This window comes from Lagopus leucura, unplaced genomic scaffold, assembly GCF_019238085.1.
Source record: "Lagopus leucura isolate 7727_CA_CO unplaced genomic scaffold, USGS_WTPT01 Super-Scaffold_73, whole genome shotgun sequence".
NCBI classification, from domain to species: domain Eukaryota; kingdom Metazoa; phylum Chordata; class Aves; order Galliformes; family Phasianidae; genus Lagopus; species Lagopus leucura.
This window is the reverse complement of record NW_024962252.1, coordinates 55,807,291-55,832,790: the sequence shown is the minus strand read 5'-3', so window position 1 is coordinate 55,832,790 and position 25,500 is coordinate 55,807,291. Positions and strand designations below refer to the sequence as shown.

Here is a 25,500-nt window from a genome sequence, read left to right as displayed (position 1 = left end):
CAGAAACTGCATCAAATACAAAGAGCACAATAACACTATTTGATAGTGAAAATTCTCAGTCACGAAACACAGTCTTTCAACACAGTCACTACCATTAGCTGTGCACTTTCACCAGCTGTGAACAAGAGTGTGCATGCCACGTAGAGGTGACCCATTGTTGCTGTTATTGATGCTGAAATACACCACTCTTCACCTCACTGAGGTCACATCCACTGTTTGGTCTCCAGAAATGTTCAGCAACTGTCAATGAATGTCATTGGGTGCCACTTCTACGTTCAACAGCACACCTTTACTTCATACACACTTCTATGTCAGGCATTGTATTGTCAGACTGCCCCTCTGCTGCCATCTGTTGCGTGGCAACAAAATGCAGTGAGATACTAATGGGAAGGTTCAGCCTCTACTGTCATACCACCACCATCTGCCTCTGATGTTATGTGATGTTATGGGCATTGTAATAGAATAGGAGGCATTACTTGCAGAGCAGCCCTTGTTCAAGAAAGTGTGCTCTTGTTCTTGCATTCGTAGCATTCTCAATAAATATTTACAAACAGGTTCCTAAAATAAACTGTTAGATAAAATATGTTTCTAGCATTGTTAGCTAAACAGCACAATGTGATTTAGAGCAATTCATATTCAGTGCAAATCACATGTGATAAGATGAAAGCTGCAGAAAAACATACCAAAATACAAATGGGCTTTAGTGTCATTTTAGCAGCACATGTACAAACTGAGCACCGTGTGTGCCTTTTCCTGCATTGCACATAGCAGGGGGAGGGAAAAGGAAAAGGAACTCTCCAGTACATGGACCAATGTAGCAAGACTGCTTTCTGACTTCATTTATTGTCTTTCTTTCTTTACTTATTTATTAACCATGCTGACTGTAATGTCCCTTTATTACAGCTTGTCTCCATGGTAGTACACAGTAAAAGCCTGGCACTTCTTCTGGTTTAAAAAAAAAACAACAACCTTTTGTGTTTTTTTTTTTAGGTTAGATATCCGTGTTTCTCTCTCTGCCCAAGATGATTTCCTTCAATTGCATAAACCAAAATTTGCTGCCCCAGTTTGCTTTTTAACCGTTACTTTTCAGATGTGTAGAGTGACTTGTTCAAAACAAAATATTTTATCTTCCATTGCCCGTTGTTAGTTTCTGAGGTTCCTTTGATATGTCTAACAGTCTAAGGTATGGCCACAGCTTATTTAGGTGTATCCGTGCTACCTTTAAGTTATGGATCTTGGGTACTTAGAGCAGCTGCCACAGGGTACCTTGTGTACCAATGTGCTTCGGTATTTCTGTTCCTTTGAGATGGTACTCCCGGGGTACAGAGAGTAAATTTCTGCAGGATCAGTGCAGGTATGTCTGTTTTAGCTGAGCTCTTGTCATACTGTGCCTGTCGCCTTTAGAAGTGTGGTGCTTCTGGTTTATGTGTGTGGGATTTTCTGCCAGATCTTTGTATTGATCACCTCTGTCCACATGAGGTTTGGAGTTGGATGGATCTGAATGAAACCAAATCTAGCTCCTAAAGAGCTGGGCTGCTCTGTGTCCATTATTAAAGTGCATGAAGAGAAGGGAAACTGGACTTGAATAGTCAGATAAGCAGAATGTGTGCTCTGGGGAGGAATGCATAATCTGAATTTCTAACTCTAGCAGTCCTGGCTGATACTTGTATGCTAAGGCTGTTAGAACTTGTGATTTTATTTTCAATAGTAGAATATTACATTGTTATGTGCACTAAAAATTGTGGGTAGATCTGTGGTCTTTGTTTTATCAAAGTATCTCTGAGTATTCTAACAAAAATTCCTGTTTTTTCCCATACTTTTAATTAAATATGCATTACAATTCCATCATAGAGAATGGGATTTATGAGACTAAAATTATGAGCAGATGTTAAATGGAATATTCTTAGGACCTTTAGTCTTCTCTATTTCATTAGCTAACAAACTTTTATTCCACATACATATGTAATATATATGGGCAGAGTCATCAAAGTAACATGTATTTTGATTTTTATTCTTTTTCTTTGTCAGAGAAAAATCTTGAATTGCTGGCAGACTGTTGAAAAGCATTGCTATTTTAGATTATGTTGATATAATAGGAAGTGTTTGAGCTAATTACAGGTTGACTGGTAATTTTACCAGTTCAGACCACCAAAAACACAGGAGTTGAAGAAATCTTATAATGGAGTGATTCAGGCCTTATGTCGTGGAAGGCATTATGCCTGTCTTGTGATTCATGCTGGAAATCATGTGCTTCATGCTTTGTCATCAGTTCTTTGCAGGTTTCTCCATCTTTTCAGTCTCAAGAAAAGCTGTGGCATTGCAGCGATTACACTTGAATCACAAGCAGTGTTAATGCTCTAGAAAATGACTAGGGAACTGGCAATAATACTTCCTAACTAACTCCCCAGTAGTATCCTTTTAGGGAATAAGGGTACAGGAAAAACAAGCATGTAGACTCATTTGCAGAGAGAGTGGGCTGGTGGGTCGCTGGCAGGAGTTTGTGTTGCCAAGATCCAGGGAGCCTTTAGAGGTGCCTGACAGGGCTGTGCTCTGAGTGCTTAAACAGGGCTTTGTGTTTCTTGTGGGCAGGGAGGAAAGTCCTGTGCTCAGATGAAGGGGGAGAAGCTCTGCAGGAAATGCTGATGTGAGTGAGAGAGGAGTGTTTGCTATGTTTAAGGATACAATATTATGTTTTAATTTTTCTTAAGTTACTACTCTTCATAGACATACGTCTGGGCAGTGTTTAGTGAGCAAAAAGCATCATAGAAGCACAAAGCGGCTTTTAACAAAAGGAAGAAGCAACAATTCAAATATTTCCAAGCCAGTTCAATTTTTCAGAGTATTTCCCATGGAGGCATAAAAAGGTGTTGCCTGTAGCAGTGTATGCATTGTGTAGGGAGATAACTGCAGTAGTGCTCACCTGTGAATGCTAAGGCAGCAGTAGGGTAATGGTGCATGTTGAATGGGAGGCATGATGGGGGAAAAAAGAAAAGCAGGCAGAGAAGGGAAGGAAAAGTGAATATATTGATGTACATCTTCGGTGGCTTGTTAACTTGTGAAGTAAATGAATGTTGGAGTTGACTGCTATGGGTAAACTGATATTACAAATGGATATGACTATAAGAAAACAAAGGAGATACCGTTCTCTTGCTTAACTCTACATTCTTCCAAACTTAATTGCTGGAAACTGTTCTTGGTAAAAGCATGTGGGATGCTGTAAGCTCAGGACAGATATCTTGTACAAGTGTGACTGACTGGTTACAGTATATTCTTCATAATTTCCTTTTTTAAAAAAGACACAAAATTAATTGAGGAAATAAGTTGTAGGTTGTTTTCTTCCAGTCATAATCTCTGAAATGCATCAGGTGAAAACTAATAGGCTGTTGCTAATAAATCCTGAAACTTACGAAACACTGAACTTCTAGCCCCAATTTTCTGTAATAAACAGTAACTGGGAAAATGTAACTAATTACGTGCAAAAGCTAAACTGATGCTTTCTCCCTTTTTTGATGTAAACTTTTTTGCATGAATTTATGTTTTAAAGAAATGAAAATGCTGGTCCTAAACAATTAATTTTAATATTTTGATAAATTTATATTCTTCTTAAAAAAAAAAAAAAAGGAAATTGATCAGATATGCCTTTACATGAGCAATTTTCAAGGTTGTAAGAGACTGAATAGACATTTGTTAGCCAGACGTGATGTGGAAAAACACTGACATAAAATGCAGATTTAGATTTAATAACTGAAGAGGATTTTTGAGGAGGGTTTTTTTTTTCAGGTTTTGTTCTGTTTGACGTTTTAACATCAATAGTGCCTGCATTCAGTGTCTTAAATTTTTCCTTCTTCTTTCAGAAAATGCTGGGTCAGAAGAGATGAGTGCTCCCTTTACTAAGGCCTAAAACTGCCTGTTGAAAAACAATCCTGACCAGGCAATATACGAATGGCCCAAGGAAGCCAGCAAATTGATATTCAGGTTTTACATGACCTGCGACAGAAGTTTCCTGAGGTACCTGAAGGTGTTGTATCCAGATGCATGTTACAGGTCAGTGTTCAGTTAGTAACTGTATGAGTAATTGATTATGCTTATTTTAAGTGTTAACTAACCATGTGTAAGTGTCTGTACTGAAAGCAGGTTGTTTTTCTTTCTGTCTTCTTCTTTGAATGAGACAAATACACGCAGCCAATTTATTTATTCCGAATCGGAAGCTGTGCTGGATTGGCCCCTCCTAAGCAAACCATCCTGTGAAGCAGTGTGCATGGAGGTTGCAGTCTTGATAATGAGTATATTCATTGCCTTTTGGCCGTCTCATGAGCCAAAGTTAAATTGTGGCCAAAAGATTGATACGAAGTCCAGCAAGCACTTTTTTAAGGCAGTGCTCTTCTTTTTTTTTTTTTTTTTTTTTTTTTGTATGCTTCGAGCATCACAGGTACAGAAGCAGTTTTGCCACCTTGATCTCCATCAGACTTTGATCTCATTACTTGGCATTTGCCTGCTCCACTGTTTTTCTGCCCCAGCTCACCTGGCCTGCAGAGTTGGTGCTGGTGGCCTTACATATGTTCTACAACAGGGAGCCTTAGAATGTAGTAATCCCCACACACCTGAGTCCTTTGTCTTCTTGATATTAGCCAGAGTCAGGTAGGCAATCAGCCTGGTGTTGGCTGTGTGACACCTGGACAGATGTGATGTGCTGATGTGTTTCTACCCAGTTCTTCTTTGGCTGCCTGGTGGCCTTAGTTTGTTTTACTGTAGCCTTGGAATCCATGCTGCTGATTTGTGGATTCCTTTTGGTCTCAGAAATAATAAAGAATTTGTCTGATGCTATTGTTAATGCTATGTCTGTAGTTTCACAGAATCACAGAATGGTCTGGGTTGGAGGGGACCACAAGGATCATGAATCTCCAACCCCCCTGCCACATGCAGGGCCACCAACCTCCCCATTTAATACTAGACCAGGCTGCCCAGGACCCCATCCAGTTTGGCATTAAACACCGCCAGGGACGGGGTATCCACAACCTCTCTGGGCAGCTGTTCCAGCACCTCACCACTCTCATAGTAAAAGAACTTCCCCCTGACATCCAACCTAAATCTTCCCTCCCTCAACTTAAAACCATTTCCCCTTGTCCTGCTGTTATCAACTCTTTCAAAGAGTTGACTCCCCTCCTGTTTGTAGGCTCCCTTTAGGTACTGAAAGGCTGCAATGAGGTCACCCTGCAGCCTTCTTTTCTCAGACTGAACAAGCCCAGCTCCCTCAGCCTGTCTTCATGGGGGAGGTGTTCCAGTCCCCTGATCATCCTCATGGCCCTCCTCTGGACCCTCTCCAACAGCTCCCTGTCTTTCTTGTCCTGGGGGCTCCAGACCTGGACACATTCTCCAGATGGGGCCTCACAAGAGCAGAGTGGAGGGTGGACATTCACCTCTGTGTCCCTGCTGGCTACCCCTCATCTGATGGAGACCAGAACACCATTTGCCTTCTGAGCTGCAAAAGCACACTGCTGGTTCATGTTAAGTTTTTCATCCATCAAGACCCCCATGTCATTCTCTGCAGGGCTGCTCTCAAGGACCACTCCTTCCAGTCTGTATGGATGCCTGGGATTCCTCCAGCCCAGGTGCAAAACATTGCACTTTGCTGCGTTGAACCTCATCAGGTTCACACGGGCCCACCTTTCAAGTCTGTTGAGGTCCCTCTGAATGGCATCAAATTCTATTAGGCTTACTTAACTGTGTTGCTTAAGTGTGTTTGCTTTGCATTTTCTTGTGATCCCAAAATATCCGTGCTGTTTGGATTTCATCATTATCTATAGTATTCAGCCTTTGAGTATGTTGGATAATGGAGGATTGTGTGAATACTCACAATGATCAACAACATACGAAATTTGATTGGGAAAAAGGTAGTCAGTATGTTCCCAGAAGCTGGTTGTCTCTGGGCTATGGCTATGACATGTCTTTGATGATAGAATTATGCTGTAAAGAATGCTCATTGTTTTATTTTTATATGTATTTTAATATGTAAAATACATGTGTCCATACTTACATATGGGATATATATAGTCAGCATACATGCATCCAAGTAGTGCTGTGCCTGTTGTGCTGTTGGAAGTGTGATTGTGCCAGTTAAATGTTTGAATTTTCAAGACTCGATCATAATTCTACATTTGTAATAGAGTGAGAATTTGTGAAAACAGCAGTTCTTGAGAGAATTGTTTTTGATTTGAAAGTGGACTTAGGAGGTTTCAGGCTTTCCCCAACCCTTAATCTTTAATTATTTAGCTGTAGGGAAAATTGAAGCAGACAATAGACTGCTTGTATTTGTTCTCAGGATAGTTCACTGCCATTTTTTATATTAGCTCTCTGTAGAACTAGTCTAACTTTTATATTACAGATACAGTTTTGTTCTTAAAATGAGAGAGTTGCTTATTGAGTAAGGTCAATGAAGTAGGAATGAATGCAAGATCTGTCACCTTTTGGATGTTTGGTTCTTGGTTCTTTAAAAGATAGCATATGGCTCTTCAAAACTCAGCAGTCTTTGAATACTACTGAATACAATGGATTTGGTTTTTTGCATAAAAAGAAGTCTTAAAACTGTGAAGAGAAGATACTGTGCATGCTGTACTTTGATAGAGATAGGGGATGAGAGTTTGGATTTTGAGCGAATTTTTTTTAGGTCAGCTTTTGTAAGTGTTTTTAAAGGAGAAAAAAAAGATTATATATGCATATGTTCCATATGTACAATATTATTACACTAATTCAGTACACCCTAAAGCTACTTATGTGATGTTGTTAGTAGGTTATTCAAAGCTGAGATTTCTAAAAAAAAGTCCTCAGTTTGGTGTTTGAAATTCTCTGAATCAGCTTCTGACTCTAAGTTGGACTGCTTTAAAAAATTATAATATAACCTTTCCAAACTGAGAAATTGTGTACTTGAGCTGGTGGTAAAGACTGGACAGTGGGATTTGAAAGTACTTGGACACGTATTTGTAGTGCTTCTGGAACAATATCTGCATACCAAGTTGTGCCCTGTAGTAACTGAGCGCGGTGGAATTAATTTCTGGTAAATGTAATAACTGTAGCCTAGCTCTGAGATACAACTAGTAATGTACTGTACTGTATAAGAAGTGCTGTGGTTTGCCTTGCCCCCACAGTATGTGTCAGAGTGAAGCTATTTTTACAACAGGAAGTATAAAATATCACAGGGGAGAACCTGAAAGAGTTCAAACACTTATGCATTTCATAGTGATTGTGGCAAAAGATTATTATCACAACCAAGGCTTCTTAAGATCACTATGAATTGTGCAGAAAAACCTTACAGATTTCTCAATGCTGTTCTTTTGCCCAATGTTAAAATATCCAAGTGATACCTAGAATCTTGAAACCAGAGGACCACCAAAAACTAACATGAAATGGAAATCTGTATCATCTAGGGAACTGACGAATCTTACTGCTTTCTTGGGCTGACTGCATCGAGTGTTCCAGAAGAGTTTTGCATCCCTCCATTCTGCCTGGAAAGCAAGCTTTCTGCATTCAAGCCTCCCCTTCTCGCTCAAAAGGATTGCCACAGCTTCCCCTCTGTGTGGACATTGTCCCTTTTGGTTCTTTTTTTTGTGTGTCTGGGGCATTTTATAACCACCTGCACCTCAAGTCTACGTCCTCTCCTTGCTTCCTCATTTCCCTCCAGCGTTCTTATTCTTTCTTTTTTTTTCTTTCTCTTTCAGGGTGCCAACATTTTAAACTCAATTGGGACATGGGCAGAGCTAAGATGAGGGGCATTGTTTTGCTGGAATATGCTCAATTCTGCCATCAACCGGTTCTCTGGTCTATAAAGAACTAGAAGCGGTTGAAACTCTGCCTCTGCCAGCCAGAAGATGCCAGGGGTTCCATGTGCCCCCGTTTCCCCCTTGAATTCTCCAATTTGCTCGTTGACATCACTGTAATTTTGGAACTGATTGGATGCACTCTTTAAAAAAAAAAAAATGTCCAAAGCAAATGCATTCAAGTTGAATGTAAGGGCGTTGCAAGCCTGGCCTGTTCCTTTTTGGTTTGATTTTTTAATTTTTTTTTTTTATTATTTTTTTGCCTTTCTGTTAATAATTTTCATTCACTGAAGTTCATGCAAAATCTTTAAGATTTCTTAGCTTGTTTTTCTATGGCATCCTGTCCCGTTTCTGGCTCCCTTTTCTTCTTTGCAATGAATACAAGGCTACTGTTACTGTATTTTCTTACCCACTGTTCTTTCTTAGTTTGATTCCTTTCTTCACTACTAACGTTATTTGATTACTTTGTCCTCTTGTGCTTATTCCAATCTAGACCCATTATGTGTACAGTCATTTGACCCACTTTCATCTCAAGACATTTCTGCAACATTTCTGTTATGTGACTGGCTAGTTAGATGGCCATTAGGAAACCCCGTACTTTTTGTGATTTTTTTTTTTTTTTTAAGATTTTGTTGTTTGGATTGGTTCTCAGTTTTTTTGTTTGTTTTGTTTTTTAAGTATTAATTAAGAGTTCAGAACTTCATCTGGCCTGTATCAACACATAGTTTTGGTTTTGTGGGTAGAGTTTAGCTTGTCCTCCCTCTCCCACTTCTGTTATTTTGTTTTTTCCTTCAGTAATTTTTTTCAGATAGAGACAGGCTTGCTTTGACTGCACAACTCTGTCCAAGCCCTCACCTTGCTGAAGGAGCTATTATCTACTAGTTTAACAAAAATAACTTGCTGCAAAGCTTGTAGCATGGAACACTTTCTCTTGCTTGTGTGTTCTTTAACTATATGATAATGTTACTACTTGGCATGTACAATATTTTCCTTGATCATTTTTCTTCCTTTTGGTAACTGGTGTTCAGTGTGTTTGGATGAATTTGACACCTACTTTGTTTTTACAACATCTGTGCCTTAACAAGAGTTTTTCTGGCTGAAAGCATTAACTTATTATTGAGGTGAGGACTGGAGGGAGGAGTGTACAGGAAATTGTACGGACAGAGCACAGCGTTCTGAAATTATGCCACCAGCACACGTAGGTTCTTTTAGCAAGGCCCTTATGTAGGGAAACAGTTATGGAGATCTGATACAGTGTTATTAAATGTGTGGAAATACAGAACTAGGATTAGCAGTTAGTTTCCTTCTGATACGTTCTTAAAAAAGCAAATTAGCTAGGTGGTGTTTTTTAAGTTTCTTTATTACAGGTTTTATAAAGTAATCTTATACAAATGTAAGTATTTAAGAGCTTTTCAAACAGTGGTTTAAATGGCCCCTGGGTTTTCATTAATATTTTCAACTTGCAAGAAAGTGATCATATGCTGTATGTGCATAAACTGAATTTTTACGTTGCTTCTGAAGTCATATGCTCCTGTGCAACTTCTTTGGTCTGCATGTTTCTTCTCTGCACACAATTTAGCTTTCATTTTCAGCAGGAGTTACTGCATAACTGGTATTGAAGTGTTTGCAAAAGGTTGTTTTTTTTTTTAAGTAAACATGTAATTTGATTTTAAGTTGTTTGCCAGTACTGTACACATGTAGGTACTGTGAGTCTGTTCTTTCTGTCATTTTCTTCTCAAGCCAGAGATGTGGTCATTGGTGAAGATTGTTCTGAAATTCAGAGGGAGTAGCAAAAGTATGCAATCACTGTGTATCATACTGTACCATTAGCTTATCAAGATTCAAGATGTCACTGTCATTGCTTCAGCAGCAGTGCAGACCTCTGTTCTTGATTCCAGTGACTGAGTTGCAGTTCTCAAAATAGTAAGCTTCACATGCAAGCCCTTTGTGTGTATGTTTGTAGTTGCTATGCTGGCCAACCACCTAAAGCTTTCCATTTGATGCTACATTGTTAACTTTTCACTGATGGTTTTGTGCCTATATTTATCTAACCATAACAGTATTTTATCAGTAACGTCAAACTTTCATCTGTCTTTTATAGAATAACAATAATTTGGATGCCTGTTGTGCAGTTCTGTCTCAGGAGAGCACAAAATATCTCTATGGTGAAGGAGACCTAAGTTTCTCGGATGGTTCTGCGATTCCTGGACTACGAAATCACATGACATCTCTTAATTTGGATTTGCAGTCACAGAACGTGTATCACCATGGAAGAGATGGAAGAATGAATGGAAGTAGGACTCTAGCTCACAGCGTTAGCGATGGACACCTTCAAACCAAGCAGCCCAACAATGAACTATTTCAGCAGGAACCACAGACTGCACCTGCGCAGGTTCCACAAGGATTTAATGTCTTTGGAATGGGTAATACAGTTAGTGCTTCTAATCCGGGGCAACATCTTGGATTTCACCTAGGCAGCAAAGGAGTATCTAACTTGTCTCAACAAACACCCAGATTCAACCCAATCATGGTAACCTTAGCCCCAAATATTCAGCCTGGCCGCAATACCCCTACGTCTTTGCACATACATGGTGTACCTCCTCCTGTACTTAACAGTCCACAGGGAAATTCTATCTATATTAGGCCTTATATCACAGCTCCTAGTGGTACAGCTCGACAGACACAGCAGCAGGCAGGCTGGGCATCTCAGTTTAATCCTATGCATCCTCAGCAAGTCTACCAGCCTTCGCAGCCAAGTCCTTGGACTACTCTTCCTACATCCAATACCACGCCACATACCTCATCGCAACACTCAACGCAGCCAAATCAGCAAGGCCACCAGACTTCTCATGTCTATATGCCTATCAGTTCTCCTACTACTCCACAAGCACCTATGATTCATTCATCTGGTAGCTCACAATCCTCTGCTCATAGCCAATACAACATTCAGAATATATCCACAGGACCTCGCAAAAACCAAATTGAAATCAAACTTGAACCACCACAGAGAAATAGTTCTTCTAAGTTGCGTTCAACTGGCCCTCGCACCTCCACTACTCCCTCTTCCCTCAACAGCCAGACATTAAGTAGAAGTCAGCCCACTGTTTACATATCGGCCAGTCCTCCAAATACTGATGAAGTGATCACACGTGGTCAGCCTAAGGTCTACATTTCAGCAAATGCCACCGCAGGAGATGATCAACTTGTGCGGAACCAGCCCACGCTTTTCATATCGACAAATCCTGGAGTATCTGCCACTTCTAGGAATATGTCTGGTCAAGTAAGCATGGGTCCTGCATTTATTCATCACCATCCACCCAAGAGTCGAGCAGTGGGCAACAGCACCACTGCAACCTCTCCTCGAGTGGTTGTTACGCAGCCTAACACAAAATATACTTTTAAAATTACAGTTTCTCCAAATAAGCCCCCTGCAGTTTCCCCAGGGGTAGTCTCCCCAACCTTTGAACCTACAAACCTTCTAAACCTTCCTGATCACTATGTTGAACCAGAGGGTATCCAGCATCTTACTGACCCTGTTTTAGCACATGTGGATAGGATCAGTGATGCACGAAAATTGAGTATGGGATCTGATGATGCTGCCTACACGCAAGGTAATATTCTTAATATAAGTAGTAAAGATTTCAACCAGATTGTCAATTCAGTATGTAAACTACAGAGCGTGAAACAGTTGATAAACTTTGTGATATTAATGTTATCTTCAACTCTAGCATTCTTGAGTATTTCCTAAATAAACAAAAAAGGTTTATAAGCAAGTCATAGACTTCTATTTATGGCAGAGACTGAATATTTGAAGATAATTCTCATTTGTCTTAAGAAGATATGTTATCTGTTTAATGAAGTGGAGTCACAGTGTCTTCACTTTTATGTTGTTCCGAAGGAAGCATCTAAGCTTGTTTTATTCATCCTAATGATTTAAAGTTAAAAGCCTACTGGCAGACATTTGGATCAGTTGAGATACCGTTTCCATTTGATACAATTTTCATTTTTTTCTTTTTGTCAATGTTATTTAAGAAGCAAGAAAAGCAGTCTTCTAAAGCAGTTAGCGGGACAAAGTGTTTGCCTCTGTTTCCTAATGGGTGCTTGACAATAAAATGCTGAAAGTCTTTATACTTCTCTTATGTTGTTAAAATGTGAAAAAGAGTACCATACCCAAAGATTGTTATTTTAAAGGATCGATAGTGTAACAGAAGGATAAAACTTAAATGTGATACAGTAAGCCAGTTTAAAACGTTTTTGTTTTTGTTTTTTTTTCCATTTTCATATTTTTTCATACTTTTATTGCCATCCTGATGGTTTATTAACCCTGTTGTGGGCTTTTCCATGAAGTTGTTGAATAGATCTTAGGATCTTTATGCAGTGTTCAGGGTAGATGGTCAAAATAATTTCTCTTTTCAGTTTATTGGTACATTTCAGAGTTAGCAACAACTCAGCGTTAAAAAGCTGGTTTGTTCTTTGAACACTCTAAATATTCTTCAGAGTATACTTCTTGTATAAGTACGTTGATTAGGACACTGGAAGGATGGTGCACATCTGGGGTACACTAGTAATAAAGTTAATTTGAAAGTGATTATAGCTTATGCACGTCTTCTGGATGCAGTTGTATTGTTGGTAAGAGCCTGACTTCTGCACAGTCTCTATAGGCTAGTAGATATCAATATCCAATTTATCAAGTTGAGGCAGACTTGCAAAGCCCAGAATTCAGAAGTTTTGAATGGCACGTAGCTTTTGTGGGGCCCAGCTGTTCTTAAGGCCAAGACAGTTTTTAGATCAGATGCATGATGTGGGCTGGTTTAGCTTTTGTCTCCATGCTGACTTTGGAGAAATACCTTCATTTTGTGTAGTTCATTCAGTAGTTCATATAAAGTGCACTCTGTTTCCCAAATTCTCTGTATTCAGGAATGTTTGGGATTTCTGGCATTATCTTGCTCTATTTCTCCTGCAGTATTTTTTATTTTCTGTTAACGATTTCATCTTTTGAAAGTTGAGAAGTGTGTGACTTGACTTATTGCTATGACCTTGATTTCCAGCAGACCTACTTAGTACTGCTAGACCTAGATCATTTACTCAGAGGTGGTCAGGTGTTTTTTTTTCTTATTGTAATGATGTGGTGGTATTGCAGTTTTGTTTTGTTTTGTTTTTTAAGCATACTAAATGTGATCTGAATTACTTCATGCTTTCCATTGTGAGGGGCATGTTCTAAGCTGCATCTAGTTTAGCAAGTGTGCAGACACCTAGGTGCTTGTCTCACTTTAATTTTAGCCAAAACAGATGAGTCGTTTCTCTGGCTATGATTAGAGAAAAAATGCATTTTCATCAGCTTTTCCATTTCTGCCCAGAATGCTCCATATCTTGGCAGGGAGAACTAAACCTGGCTAAGGATAGGAGGAATGTGGAAAGTAGAGCTGGTTTGGTGTCAAAGGAGATCTCTTTCACTTTGTTCCAGTGAAATGGATTCATAAGCACAGGAGAACATAAGATGTTGGACCTGTCTGCAAGTAATGCCTGCCACTGTACTTTCTTTGATAAAAAGCAGAGGGATTTGATGATGACAGGATTATTCATCGTTTTGATTTCCTCTCAGATGGAAATATGTCCTTGACTAGGATGGTAAAATATCAGAATTTCAGGTTGAGGATGAATTTCAGGGAGGATGAAACAGTTATCCTCAAGAAGGGAAGCACAGTCTGGGACAAGGATTTCAGGTGGGCAGTAGTAGCATAGGATATAAAGAGCTCAAGTCTAACCAGTATAGAGCAGAATGACCTCTGGCTGTGAGAGAATTCTCTGCTCATTGAGAACCGAGGGCAGATACTGGGAGTCCAGAGTACTGTTGTGGCAGCAGTTGGCCGTGGAGCTCTCTGATAAAGCACAGGGCTTGTCTGCCTGGTAGTTTATCTGTAAGCAGCAGTTAATTCCTTGGAATAAAGTGGCGGGTTCTCATTCTGTAAATCTGAAAAATCTAAACCCCGTTGATGACCCACAGGAAGGTCGATTTTCCATGATTAAGTTTCTTTCCAGGTTTTTGTTGAGGGAGGACTTTAAAAATGCATACAAGAGAAGTATCATTACGTGTTCATACAGAGTTACAAAGTCATGAATCCAAACATCCAGAAATGAAAACATTTCAGAGCAAAGGTTATCTGCGGAGCTTTCTTTCAATTACAGTGTGTGTAGGCATTCCAGTCTTCTTGATTCCATTTCTGTTTTTTTGCTGTGGTTTCTCTGCTGTTCTCTCCAGTAAGTCTCTGTGGGTAGTAGAAGTTTACTGCAGATTTTTGTTTAGCTTGCTGCCAGAACTAAAGGTTGTGCAATGTGAAAAGGAGTAGGGTAATAGTTAGATCAAACTGATGTAGTAAAGACATTCACTGTTAGCCTGGAATACTAAGTTATATATCTCTGCAGCTGGCTTGGTGATGTCAAGAAAGTCACAGTCGGCAGGCATTTCAGAAGCAGTTGCTAATTGTATGTTCCTTGTTTTTTGGAATTCCAGTTTGAAATCCTGTGGACTTACTCATGGAAATGCTGATGGCATCCGTCCACAAGTGAAGTCAATAATATTAATAATGCTAGAAAAAATCTTACTAGGAGCATGCTGAAAAGCCAAGCAAAGATAAATTTTTATGCTCATCACTTACTGTTCTCTATACAGGAGTATCAGTTCCCATTAATGAAGATATTCCAATGCACAGTATAATTTTACTAATATACTTAACTGAGGTTTCAATATGTTACGTAAAGTGCCCTATGGATGAAAAGGTGAAATTTGGTTAAACACTAAAAATTTGGTACTTAGAAGTGTTTTTGTATTACGTGCAGTCACTGTGCACATAGTCTTATGTTGAATAATGAGGCTAAACATTTATTAGTAATTCCTTATTCTCTGCAGAGCATCCAGCCTGTATAATGGGCAGGCAGCTGTGCTAAGAAGAAAATACATTAATCTTGGAATAAAATTTTCAGTTTAGTGTTTTCTTGCTAGTGAGTTTGCTTTAAGTCCATTTTAACTAAGTCCCTTAGTTCACTACTGCTTGGCTTTTGACTGACATTTCTGTCATTTTTATCTTCCAACTTTGAGAGGGGCTGGTATGCTGCATAGTGAACAGACTTACCTGTAGCAGGTACAGATCATTATGTGGATATACATTTATTTAGCATTTATTTGACACCGTGATTTAATGTAAATATACTGATTGCAAAACTAGTTAGTAACTTGACGTTTTGCACAGTTCTCCTTTTTGTTTCTCAAAGTTTTTAAAGGTTTCAAAAGAAAGAGAAGCTGCAGGAAAGAAACTTAAAGTCTTAACCAGGCCTCACAGATGTTCAGAAATAAAAGATCTGAGTGATACAGCTATGCCCCAGCTCCAAGAGGCCTCCAATTAGTTGCATGATGTGAGATAGGAAAATAGACAGCCTTATATTTGGTTCTGTGTATCAGGCATATACGCTAAGTGGAGCACAAACAAAAAGTGAAAAGAGTGTTGGAAGGGGGAAACAAACAAATCAGAACTGTTGAATTTGCATAGTAAATGATGGAATTTCCTAGAGTTTAAAATGTGGATTTTGAAAATATGCACAAACAGCATTCTTAAAAATGTCACTGTTCTATTGATGCAGAGTAACTGCATTACCAGAACTCCACTTTCCTCCAAATTTCACCAAGAAATCCTGAGTCTGAAAATTCATAGATCTGTAGAGTAAGGTGAAATCACTGTGTTCCTGGATTAGCTTTTATGTTAGAAACACATAAACGGTGTTTGTTTAAAATTCAAATTCACAAGTTGCATTCTGTACCTGTTAGAATGGGTCTCTGGTATAGCAGCAGTGACCTTCTGTCCTGCACAGTTTCTTGCTTCCTGTAATTACAGTGGTTTGCAGCTGTTTTGTGGTTAAGTGCCACTGTTTCCTTTGACATTGAAGTGCACATCTGCCGGAGAACTGAAGTGAACTGCTCTTTCCAGTCAGCTGAGCGTAGAATGCAGAAACTGAGAAAAGCTGAAGGTGCACAGTATCCTGTTTCCACCCAATGAAAAAACTGGTCATCAGAACTGTTCAAATTGTGGTACGCTAACAGTGAGACAAGGAGGAAGTTTTTATATTTCTCATAATAGGGTGATTACAGTAAGTAGCTTAGTTTTAAGGATGTCTGAATATAAAGTGCAAGCCTGAGCCTTTCTGGCTTGTATTGCAATTAGCCTATAGAGAGTAAACTGTGATGTGCCAGTGCTGCCCACACAGGTAGAATTTCTTTCCTGCAAGTAACACAAGATTATCAAGAGTAGGCCATTAAACGTCTGCACTAGAGCTATTACCTGAATTGTGTGAGGACTGCTCTAAAAGTAATGGCTCCTATTTTATTATGTTGGCCCATAACACCAGAGGTGGATGTTGGTGGTATGGCAGTAGAGATTGAACCTTCCCGCCAATATTCCATTGCATTTTGTTGCCGTGTGACAGATGGCAGCAGAGGGGCAGTCTGACAAGTTGGCATCTGACATAGAAGTATGTATAAATGGTGTCTCATTGAACCTCCAAACAGGAAAAATGGCACCCACTGATGTTCATCATGCTTGCTCAAAATTTCTGGAAACCAGACTGAATGTGAGCACAGTGAGGTTTCAACACTGGTGACAGTGGCAGTGGGTCACCTCCACTGGTGTGCAGATTGTTACAAGTGTGGCTTGCAGGCTCTTGCTCATGGCTGGTGAAAATGCATAGCTAATGGTGGTGACTGTTGAAAGAGAGTGTTTTGTGGCTGAGAACTTGCTCTATCAAGTAGTGTTACTGATAGGAAGCTTTAGGCTGGAATGACCCTACGTAGTTTTGTCAGAGGTGCACTTTATAGTTTTCTGTTAACATTTTCAGTTGCTCTGATCAACGCTAGGGGGGGCTGATTACTTACTTGCTGCTCTTTATTAGTAAGTACTGAGGAGGTGGGTGGATTTTGTCACCTCATTATTTTTCTACAGCTGCCAAGTTAATATTTATTCAAAATTGCTACATTCTATATAAAATCCACCACTTGAACTGATGTCTTGTCAGTTCTTTATCCAAGTTATTTTTAATAGAAAATGTTTAGCACTGCAGTGTCAAATAATTATTTTTCTTTAATAGTAATATAAATTTTATAACGAGTGTTTTTAAAATCTGTTGGGACTTACAATAGTAAAATAGTGGCAGAGATGCTAGGAGAGCAAATGAAAATGCTGTGGGGCATCCATCAGCCCTTTCTGCCCCTTGCCATTCCATAATGACAGCTGAATTTCTAAACCAAAGATGTTGGAGAATATTGAAATGAGTTGTTTGCTTTCCCTCTACAAGAGGGAAAAAAGCCCTTCAAAGAGTTGCTCTTATTCGTGGTCACACTCATGAGTGTGTCTGTGTCCTGGAGGCACTCTGATAATGCTCTTTCTCACCTTCCACATCCAGCATTATTGCTGCTAACTGACGGCCTGCATCTGCAGTTGGACACATCTGAGGAGTTCCACATCTGCTTGGTAGCTCGCAGCTGTGTTACTGTAGGTCACATACCAGTAACTTGGCCTTCAAGGAGTTGATTCAACAGTAATACCAAGGCAGTGAAATTAGAAGAGTCTTGTCTAAAAGTGGAAAAATAAGCCTGGAAGGAAGAAGGCTTTGTGATTTCTTTGCAAGAATAGGGGGCAAAGTAGTCTTCAATTTCCTTTCTTTATCACTGCAGCTATTTTTCTAGCTCCTGGAGATCATAAATAGAAAAAAAGTTCTTTTCTTCAGTTATTCATAAAATGCTGTTCAACTGGGGAGGCTGTCCTTTGAGACTACTTAACTGATGATTCCCTGACGATTCAACAAAAATCTACATCTTGGAGTTTTGGTTTCTGCACTTTTATGCTCCAGAAGAGCATAGCTGCACCTTCTGTTGTAGCGTGGATAGTGGCTACCACAAATAAATGGATGTCTTTATATAAACAATTCTAAATTGAACAAAATCAAAAGGTAGAAACCTTTACAGTTCTGTCATTTCATTATCTTTTAAACATGTAACTCAAAACCCTGGACTGAGTCTGGGTGCAGCCTTGTGGTTCTTTAACTGTACAAAAATAGTTTGGCACAGTTCCTCCTTCTGAGGAAAGACCAAGCATGATGTGTGAATGAAATGGCAGGAGTTGCAGTGAAGGACAGTTCTACCTGCTGAAAATGAGAAAAGTTTCATCTTTTTTATATGCTTTTTTTTTTTTTTTTTTTTTTTTTCCCCAGTGATGGTACTGCTCAGGAAACCTAGCCAACCAAATTAGGAGTGCTTTGACCTTATTGCTACCATAGATTCATTAAATTTTGCGTTTCAGCCAGTCTTGTTTAAACAGGTTGTTTCTGAGGAAGATTTCTGTCTTTTTTTAGTACTTTGTTATTGCTATTTCTCATTCATTTCTAAAGTGCTATAGAAGTACCTATATTTAATAATTTAATTGGTGAATGACTATGCAGCAGTTGAAATGATTGGGTTTATTTAATGAAATCCTTCTTTCACCTGTACTGAAAGTGCACTATTCCTTTGAGCAGCGTTGTCTGCTCACGTGGTGATACTTTGCAGTATATCTATCTTTAATGAAATAAACTCTTTAAATTGTATGTATTCAATTGCTTGTTCTACTTATGTTCTTTGCGTTTAAAAAGATCTGGTTTAAATGCTAACTTGGTTGTCTCTAAATCAAGTCTTTGTATGCCATTTAATTTATGAATAGTAAGCAGTAAGAGAAATTAGAAGCTGAGCTAATGGTTGGGAGATGAAATAACTCACAGTCCAGCCTCCGTGATAAATATAGCTGATGTTTACCAGCAGTATCGCTTGTAGTACTTTCTGTTTTGGTTTCACTTGATGTCTCCTGCTATGAAAAGAATACTGGATTGTGTTCCAATCCAAATAGCAACAAAATGAAAAATTTCATTTCTTACCTACCATAGTGCTCTGTCATGCAGCTATCTCTGAAGTCTACATCATGCCATCTCTTTCACGTGAGCAGGCAAAACACAATGCAAGGAAATGTTTATTAACTTCTGAAAGCTCTTCTCATAGTTTTGCTGGATTATTAAAAAAAGACTTTTGCAGATTACAGCTAGATTTTGCATGATCTTCTGTTACGTTATATGACTTTCTCACTGTATTTACTTGTTGTCTGTGATTGATTTATGCTGTTTTGCAAAATGCAATGTGTTTTTTCTTCTGGCAGAGGCTTTCTTGCGAGGAGAATGGAAAAAGAATCTGTAGAAAGTTTGTATTTTCCCAAAGGAATACTAGCTTTCATCTTTATCTGATGTTGTCACAAGAAGGGATAATAAAGTAGGTAAAATGAGACTTTATGTATTGCAGCTTTACTGATACATCAGAAGGCCAGGATGGAGCGACTTCAACGAGAACTTGAGATTCAAAAGAAAAAGTTGGATAAACTAAAATCAGAGGTCAATGAAATGGAGAATAATCTGACACGAAGGCGGCTGAAAAGATCGAATTCTGTTTCCCAAATTCCATCAGTAAGTTGAAACGGCTGTAGGCTATGAGCCTAAACCACAAGCATGGGCTGTTACAGCAAATTAAAGGAATAGCTGCTCGTATGTTGACAATATATTAGCAGTAGGTAGCATACCTAGAATTAAACAGGTGAACAGTGTAGTGCAGAGTCTAAATGTATTATTTAGCCATCAACCTTTCAGTTCACCAGTTGCTGCTGCTTTCAGAGTCACAAAAGATTTGCACCTGGTGGTCCTTCCTGGTGTTTTTAAAGGAATGGTCACCTAAAGGCTTAGATGACTTAATGCTCATATGGCTGTCCACAGAGCATTGTTTTCGTGCATATACTAATCTCAAAAGAAAACTGATAACGCACCGGTTTTCAGTCCAGAAGATGGCCATTGATCTGGTGGACCATTGGCTGTGTTCTAACCACAATCTGGAGTTTGTTCAGTCAGCTCTGAAGTCTGATGAGAGGAGAGTTCAGTGGGTCTGAAAGCTTTGTCAAAGCTTATGCTTGGACAAATGAACCAATAAGGGAAAATTCTTTTATCTTCACTTCTGAAATGACTACCTATGTGTGAATGATAACTGATAATAAAATGGGGGCACTTAGTCTAACAAGCAGATTTATTTTTTCAGCTGGAAGAAATGCAACAGTTAAGAAGTTGTAACAGACAGCTGCAGATAGACATAGATTGCCTAACCAAAGAGATTGATCTTTTTCAAGCAAGAGGTACAGTATGTTCTTAGTACGTCAACAAGTGTCATTGTTAATTTTACTTTCTCCTTTCGCTGTCTGCATGTATCAGAAGTGGCTGTGTTAAAAATACATGCACTGTGTCATCAGTGTATGCGCTGTTTGCAAAATCATTTTAATTTAAGTGGAACTATGAAAGTAACTGTGTTCTAAGCCTTTTGTTCTGTCAGCTATATGATTTTCCTAATCCTGTGGTTGTTCCTATCTCTTAATTCTCTCCAAAGAGAGAATTGTGATGCCATTTGTTTAAAAAATACTGGGGAAAAAAAGCTCTTTGATCACTTGAATATCAAAGACGAGGGGAAAAGTTTTCTAAATGGTGTAGTCATACCTACATGTCCTTTCTTGTCTTGCATTTCTGTCTTGTATTCAGCATTAACAAACAAAATACCTTTGTAACACTGTGCTCTCCTCCTTCAACTTTCTGTCTACAGAGACACAGCCTTTGGTCATGAAGGAGAAACTGAGACAACTGAGACAGTTAATTGCTGCCAACACAATGTCTCCGTCTCTCCTTGCTCCCCGTTCTTGTCAGTGTGTAGAGCACTACTGTGCTTTACCTGTAGACCCTTCACAGAGCTAATACTGCACTCTAACCCAGGGGGGGAAAGGAAAGAAATTGGGATTACTGGAAACATCTGCAGCTGGTGCGAGGGAGAGACGGGAAAGGAGGAATGAGGCAGTGAGAGAGAAGGAACTGGTGCTTTCTGCTTTCAGCACTGGCAAGTTGTTTGATCAGCTCAGTCATGAGCCATGGGAGTTCTCCTTTAGATAGAGCACCTGCACATAAGGAGAAAGTAAAAAGCTGTCCAGGACATAATGCATAGGTCATACATATCTTCAGTGCAGTTAGAATTTATGAAAATTAGGTAAAATTTACAAATAAAATGCAGTTAAATAATTATAAGTTAATAGTTATAAAATCTTGTGAGAATGGGGGAAAGTAATAGTTTAAAGAGATTGGGCAGTTAGCTAAGAACCAGGCTGTGCAAGTGTGGACTCCTGAATTTTGTTTCTGACATTCTTATATTGCTTATTTTAGTAAGTTTGTGTATTGTTGATGCTGCAGATATCTCATGCAGGTCCACGCTGACACCTTGATATGAAAGATAAGCTCAATCATAACTACTGGAAAAAAAACAAAAAAATTTGCTTTTGTACCCAAGTGTGTTTTAAAAATAGTTGCACATTATTTTCTTCTTTTTTTTATTATTTTTAGGACCACATTTTAATCCCAGTGCTATTCATAATTTTTATGATAATATTGGATTTCTTGGTCCGGTGCCACCAAAACCCAAAGGTATTGTATTACTAAAATTTGTTTTTTTCTGCTAATGTCTGGTTTGCATCTAGTACTAAGTTCTTTCCCGTGATTCTAGATTAAATATTGACTGTGAAACAGATGATTTCTTCAAAAGTATACAGTTTTTGCTATTCGTATTCAGGAAAAAGAAGTGTATTAAATGAGATGTGCTTAAAGATGGCTAATAGTTGCAAGATAGTTGAATGGAAACATCCATCTTTTTAGAAATGAACGTAAGATGCAAGAGTGAAACTCAGATTACTTTGTCATTGTCCTTGGTGAGGAGTGGTTTTGGTCACTGTCCTTGGTGAAGTTACTTATTACAGTAACTCAGTTACTTAGACTGGAGGATTTCCTTGCGCTTGCACAATTTACGTAATGGCCTTAAGTAGCTGAAGAAAAGAGGGATGTCAATAGTGGTCAATAGTGCAGTCAATATTCTGGAACTTATTCATCTTGGACATTCTGCTTCCCCTTGAATTTTTGCATGTGATTTTTTTTTTTTGCCCTAGTGTGGGACATCACATAAAACAGAATTAGCTCTCGTGTGTTACATAAAGCAAAGAGTGAAATTTTGTAACAGCATCATAGTGTGACCTAAAAAGACCACCAGATGGAATAATTAATCCATGACTGTTTCTGTGCAGTTGTTCTGTGCAGGTGAAGTTTTCTGTATACTGTGTGTGTCTGAACGGTCATAGCGTGCAGTAACTTTCACCACAGAATCTCTTCTGAAGAGAATTCTCTTTCAGAATGGCCTACTTAAGTTCATTTTTCTTTTATCCTTTAAATTCTGTGCAGCTCTTCCAGACTGCTACTGCTCTTTATGTTTTATAAGTTTGTTTTTAGTGCTCCATTATCTAGGCTGCTGATGAAAAACGGAGCAAAAATAAATCCACACAGGGTCCTTTAAGATGTGCTGTTTTTATAGTTGGAGCATGAAGAATGTCAGAAAATACAAAAAGTATCAGTTCTGTCAACTGTTTTGTGTAGTTCCCTCTACAGTGAATAAATCTAAAAGCTGTTGCTTTTTTCCCACCCACCAACCTACTGTAGACGGAAATGAAAATTAGTTTTCCATTAGTAGTTGTTAACATTTGTATTGGAATTCAAAAATACAATCAAAGCTGGGCTTTGATTTTTCTTTTGTGTTATCTGACTGCCTTTCTGGTTTGGGGAGAGTTGCTGACGTTCATTCTGGAGGCAAAATATTAAATACATGGAAAGGCTACACAGTTCTTAGTTCAACATCATTGTTCATAGACTTCAGACTTAATCTTTTGCATGGTTCACTATGCTGATATTTGTTCCCTGTGATTCTAAATTTCGTCTCATGCAGTAGCTTTGAGCCCAAGGGGGGCTGCTCAAAGTTTTGTGTAGCTCGCTTTGTACCATTTGACTGATTTACAGTCAAGATGTAGTCAAGAGGGTGATTAAAAGCTACTTCTGTTGCTAGTAATAACTGCAGCTTTTGGAGGAACAAGATTGTTCTCAGTTATTGAAATCGTCATCTCAAAATTCTTTCCGTGCTGTTCTTAGTCAGTAACTGTTTGTCTTATCTCTTCCATATCACAGATCAGAGGTCCATTGTGAAAACACCAAAGACTGTTCCAGACGCAGATGAAGATGAGGGAGCTCAGTGGAGTTGTACTGCCTGTACTTTTTTAAATCATCCAGCCTTAAATCGCTGTGAACAGTGTGAAATGCCCAGGCATTTCTGAGCCAACAGGCCCGTTATCTTCTGTAAAACCACAGCAAACGTGCAAGGAACTATCCAGTCATTGGGGGCAAAAAAAGCATTTATGTGTAGGATTTTGTAAAATTGAAGGCATGGTGAGATGGTGTTTTGTAATGTTAAATGTCAGCCCACAGAGCTAGTAATGCCTCAGTGTTTTGTCACAGGCAGTTGAAATTCATCGGCTGGAAGGTAATCTGCTGAAAGACTCAGTTGCCAGCTGCCTAAACCATGTACAGTATTACCATATCCCAGTAGCACACACCGTGTTCAGTGCTTGGGTGTTGCCCATCCTCTTCTCTGCCCCGATGTCACTACTGAATTTTGACTGGGGAAAGGAATAGAGTGCTCGCATTTTTGTTTTCAGAGCTTTCAGTGAAACACTACATGCACAGAGGAAATTTAAAAGGAACAAGGTTTAACTGTTTAAACTGTTTGCTGCCACATAGTGCCTTTGATAAAGGGAGGAACTTCACAAACCAGTGGTACTCTTTGCCTTGTCTTCCCTGAAAACATCTCTGTGAAGCCAGAAATCAGTACGATCACAGCTAAAGATGAAAAGGAAAAACTGCATGCGTTGTCTGTACAATACACACAGTGAAATACCCCAAAGCTTTTCCTACTGTACATAGCTCTAGAGCCTGCTTTAAGTGATTTCTTTTCTTCACCTTTATTATTTTCTTGTACTTCTGTATGTATAGTGTAATAGTCTTTTTGTTAACTTTCTTTTTTTTTTCCCTTTAAGTGATTAAGCACGATCATGTCCCTTTTTTTAAGCTTTTATCTGAGAGAAACAATGCCTTAAAATAAGAGCATTAATAAGAAACTATGCACAAAATAGCTTTCCTCTGCTCATTCTGTACATTGCTCTTGTAAATGCTGATGATCTGTGAAGACCTGCAGATGCAGCGTGGTAAAAGTGCAGGAAAAGTTGGAAGAGTTATGCATATAGTTCACTCTGTACACTGAGTTTTACGGTGGGTGACACAAGGTAGCATTTTGTCTGGCGTGAGGAAATAAACTAAGAAACTTTCAACCCACCAACAGATCAGCTTCCGATTTAAGCTTGCTTCATCTGCTGGGTATCTTGCAGACTCCTGAAGAGAGATTCATTGGGGAAGTACACACAGTGCCAAATCAACAGCAGCAGCATCATACAGCTTTGTTCAAGAACTTTAAATGCTTTCCTGTTTTGGCAGCCAGTTTCTAAACATGACTTGTGGTGAAGTCTCATATTTATAGAAAACAAGGATAGCAATATTTAGGACAACTGAAATAAAGGCTGGAAAAACGAAATCAAACAGACTTGAACACTGAAGCAACCTCAAGCATCTCTTTTTTTGATGATCTATTTTTTTAAGGAAAATATTCACATGATCAGGAATGTACGTAACAGATGGAGAAAATGGAATTACAGTATGTATGAAAGACAGCACACGATTATGTAGCAGCACTTAAAGTGAGGCTGGAGGGAGTGCTAACTATGTAGCAAGAGACAAAGTAGACTGTCACCCACTGTAAACATTTGCCAGTGGACATTTTCATTAGGAATTTTACAAGTGATCTATGTGAATACACAAAGGCCTTTGTTTTGAAGGCTTTGCATTTTTTTATGTGGGAAGAAAATGCCAATCCCAGGTAATTAGGCAGTAGACCCAAAGCACTTGCATTCAATGCATTTTGTCTATAAAATGAGGCCTTGTTTTTCAGCTTCATCTGCAGTTCTATGTGAAGATTGACAAATCAGTTTTTACCTGTTTATTAATAAAACCTAATTTGGATATCTTGAGTTGATGGTTTTGTGATTTAGCTGGGTAAACTGTCTTTGTAACAGATAAGTTATTTATAAAAATTAAAAAAAAAAATTATATTCTAATGTTTGTTTTTGTGATTTGTTTACTTATTCCATGCTGTGGAACAAGAGAATGCTCAGCAGAGCAGTAAGTATTAACAGTATTAAAAATCAGATGATTTCTTATGACCACAGGTTTCGTATGAACTTCTGGCTTGTACCTTGCCTCCATTCATTGCAATGGGAGGAGAGGACATGGCAGATGTACTCAGAATGCTTCAAGGGTATATGACTTCTAAAAATAGTTTTCTAATTCAAAGTGAGCAACCACACTGTCCAAGGTAATGTATGAAGTACTTCTGTGCACTATTAATGTAAATATAGTTTAAAGTCTAAGCTGTATTTTGTTGCAGTGTATATTGTAATAGACATGGAATGTTCCTGGACACGTCTCTTCCACTTGCTCCATTTAGAGGGAGACTTTGTATGGTACTTGCCCTTTCCTGAGACACAGAATTTCACCTCATGGTTGTTGTGTTCCTTCTGTATTTCATGCCATGTATACTATTGGACCCTGCTTCAAATTGATACCAATA

The 25,500-nt window shown here is 38.8% G+C and overlaps 1 protein-coding gene across 3 annotated transcripts; it reads left to right on the top strand.

Moving 5' to 3' along the window:
- The first annotated feature begins 3,854 nt into the window (after positions 1-3,854).
- Positions 3,855-24,988, top strand: TAB2 (TGF-beta activated kinase 1 (MAP3K7) binding protein 2). 3 transcript variants are annotated; one of them, XM_042884735.1, is made up of 7 exons: positions 3,957-4,044; positions 7,713-8,000; positions 9,913-11,422; positions 19,177-19,337; positions 19,957-20,050; positions 21,294-21,374; positions 22,953-24,988. In XM_042884735.1, the coding sequence occupies exons 2-7, from the start codon at positions 7,971-7,973 to the stop codon at positions 23,096-23,098; spliced, it is 2,022 nt and encodes a 673-aa protein (XP_042740669.1). In that variant the 5' UTR covers positions 3,957-4,044; positions 7,713-7,970; the 3' UTR covers positions 23,099-24,988. The 3 variants fall into 3 exon arrangements, with proteins under 3 accessions (XP_042740661.1, XP_042740669.1, XP_042740677.1); XM_042884727.1 differs by lacking the exon at positions 7,713-8,000 and having other exon boundaries at positions 3,855-4,044; XM_042884743.1 differs by lacking the exons at positions 3,957-4,044; positions 7,713-8,000 and adding an exon at positions 9,446-9,734.
- The last annotated feature ends 512 nt before the right edge of the window (positions 24,989-25,500 follow it).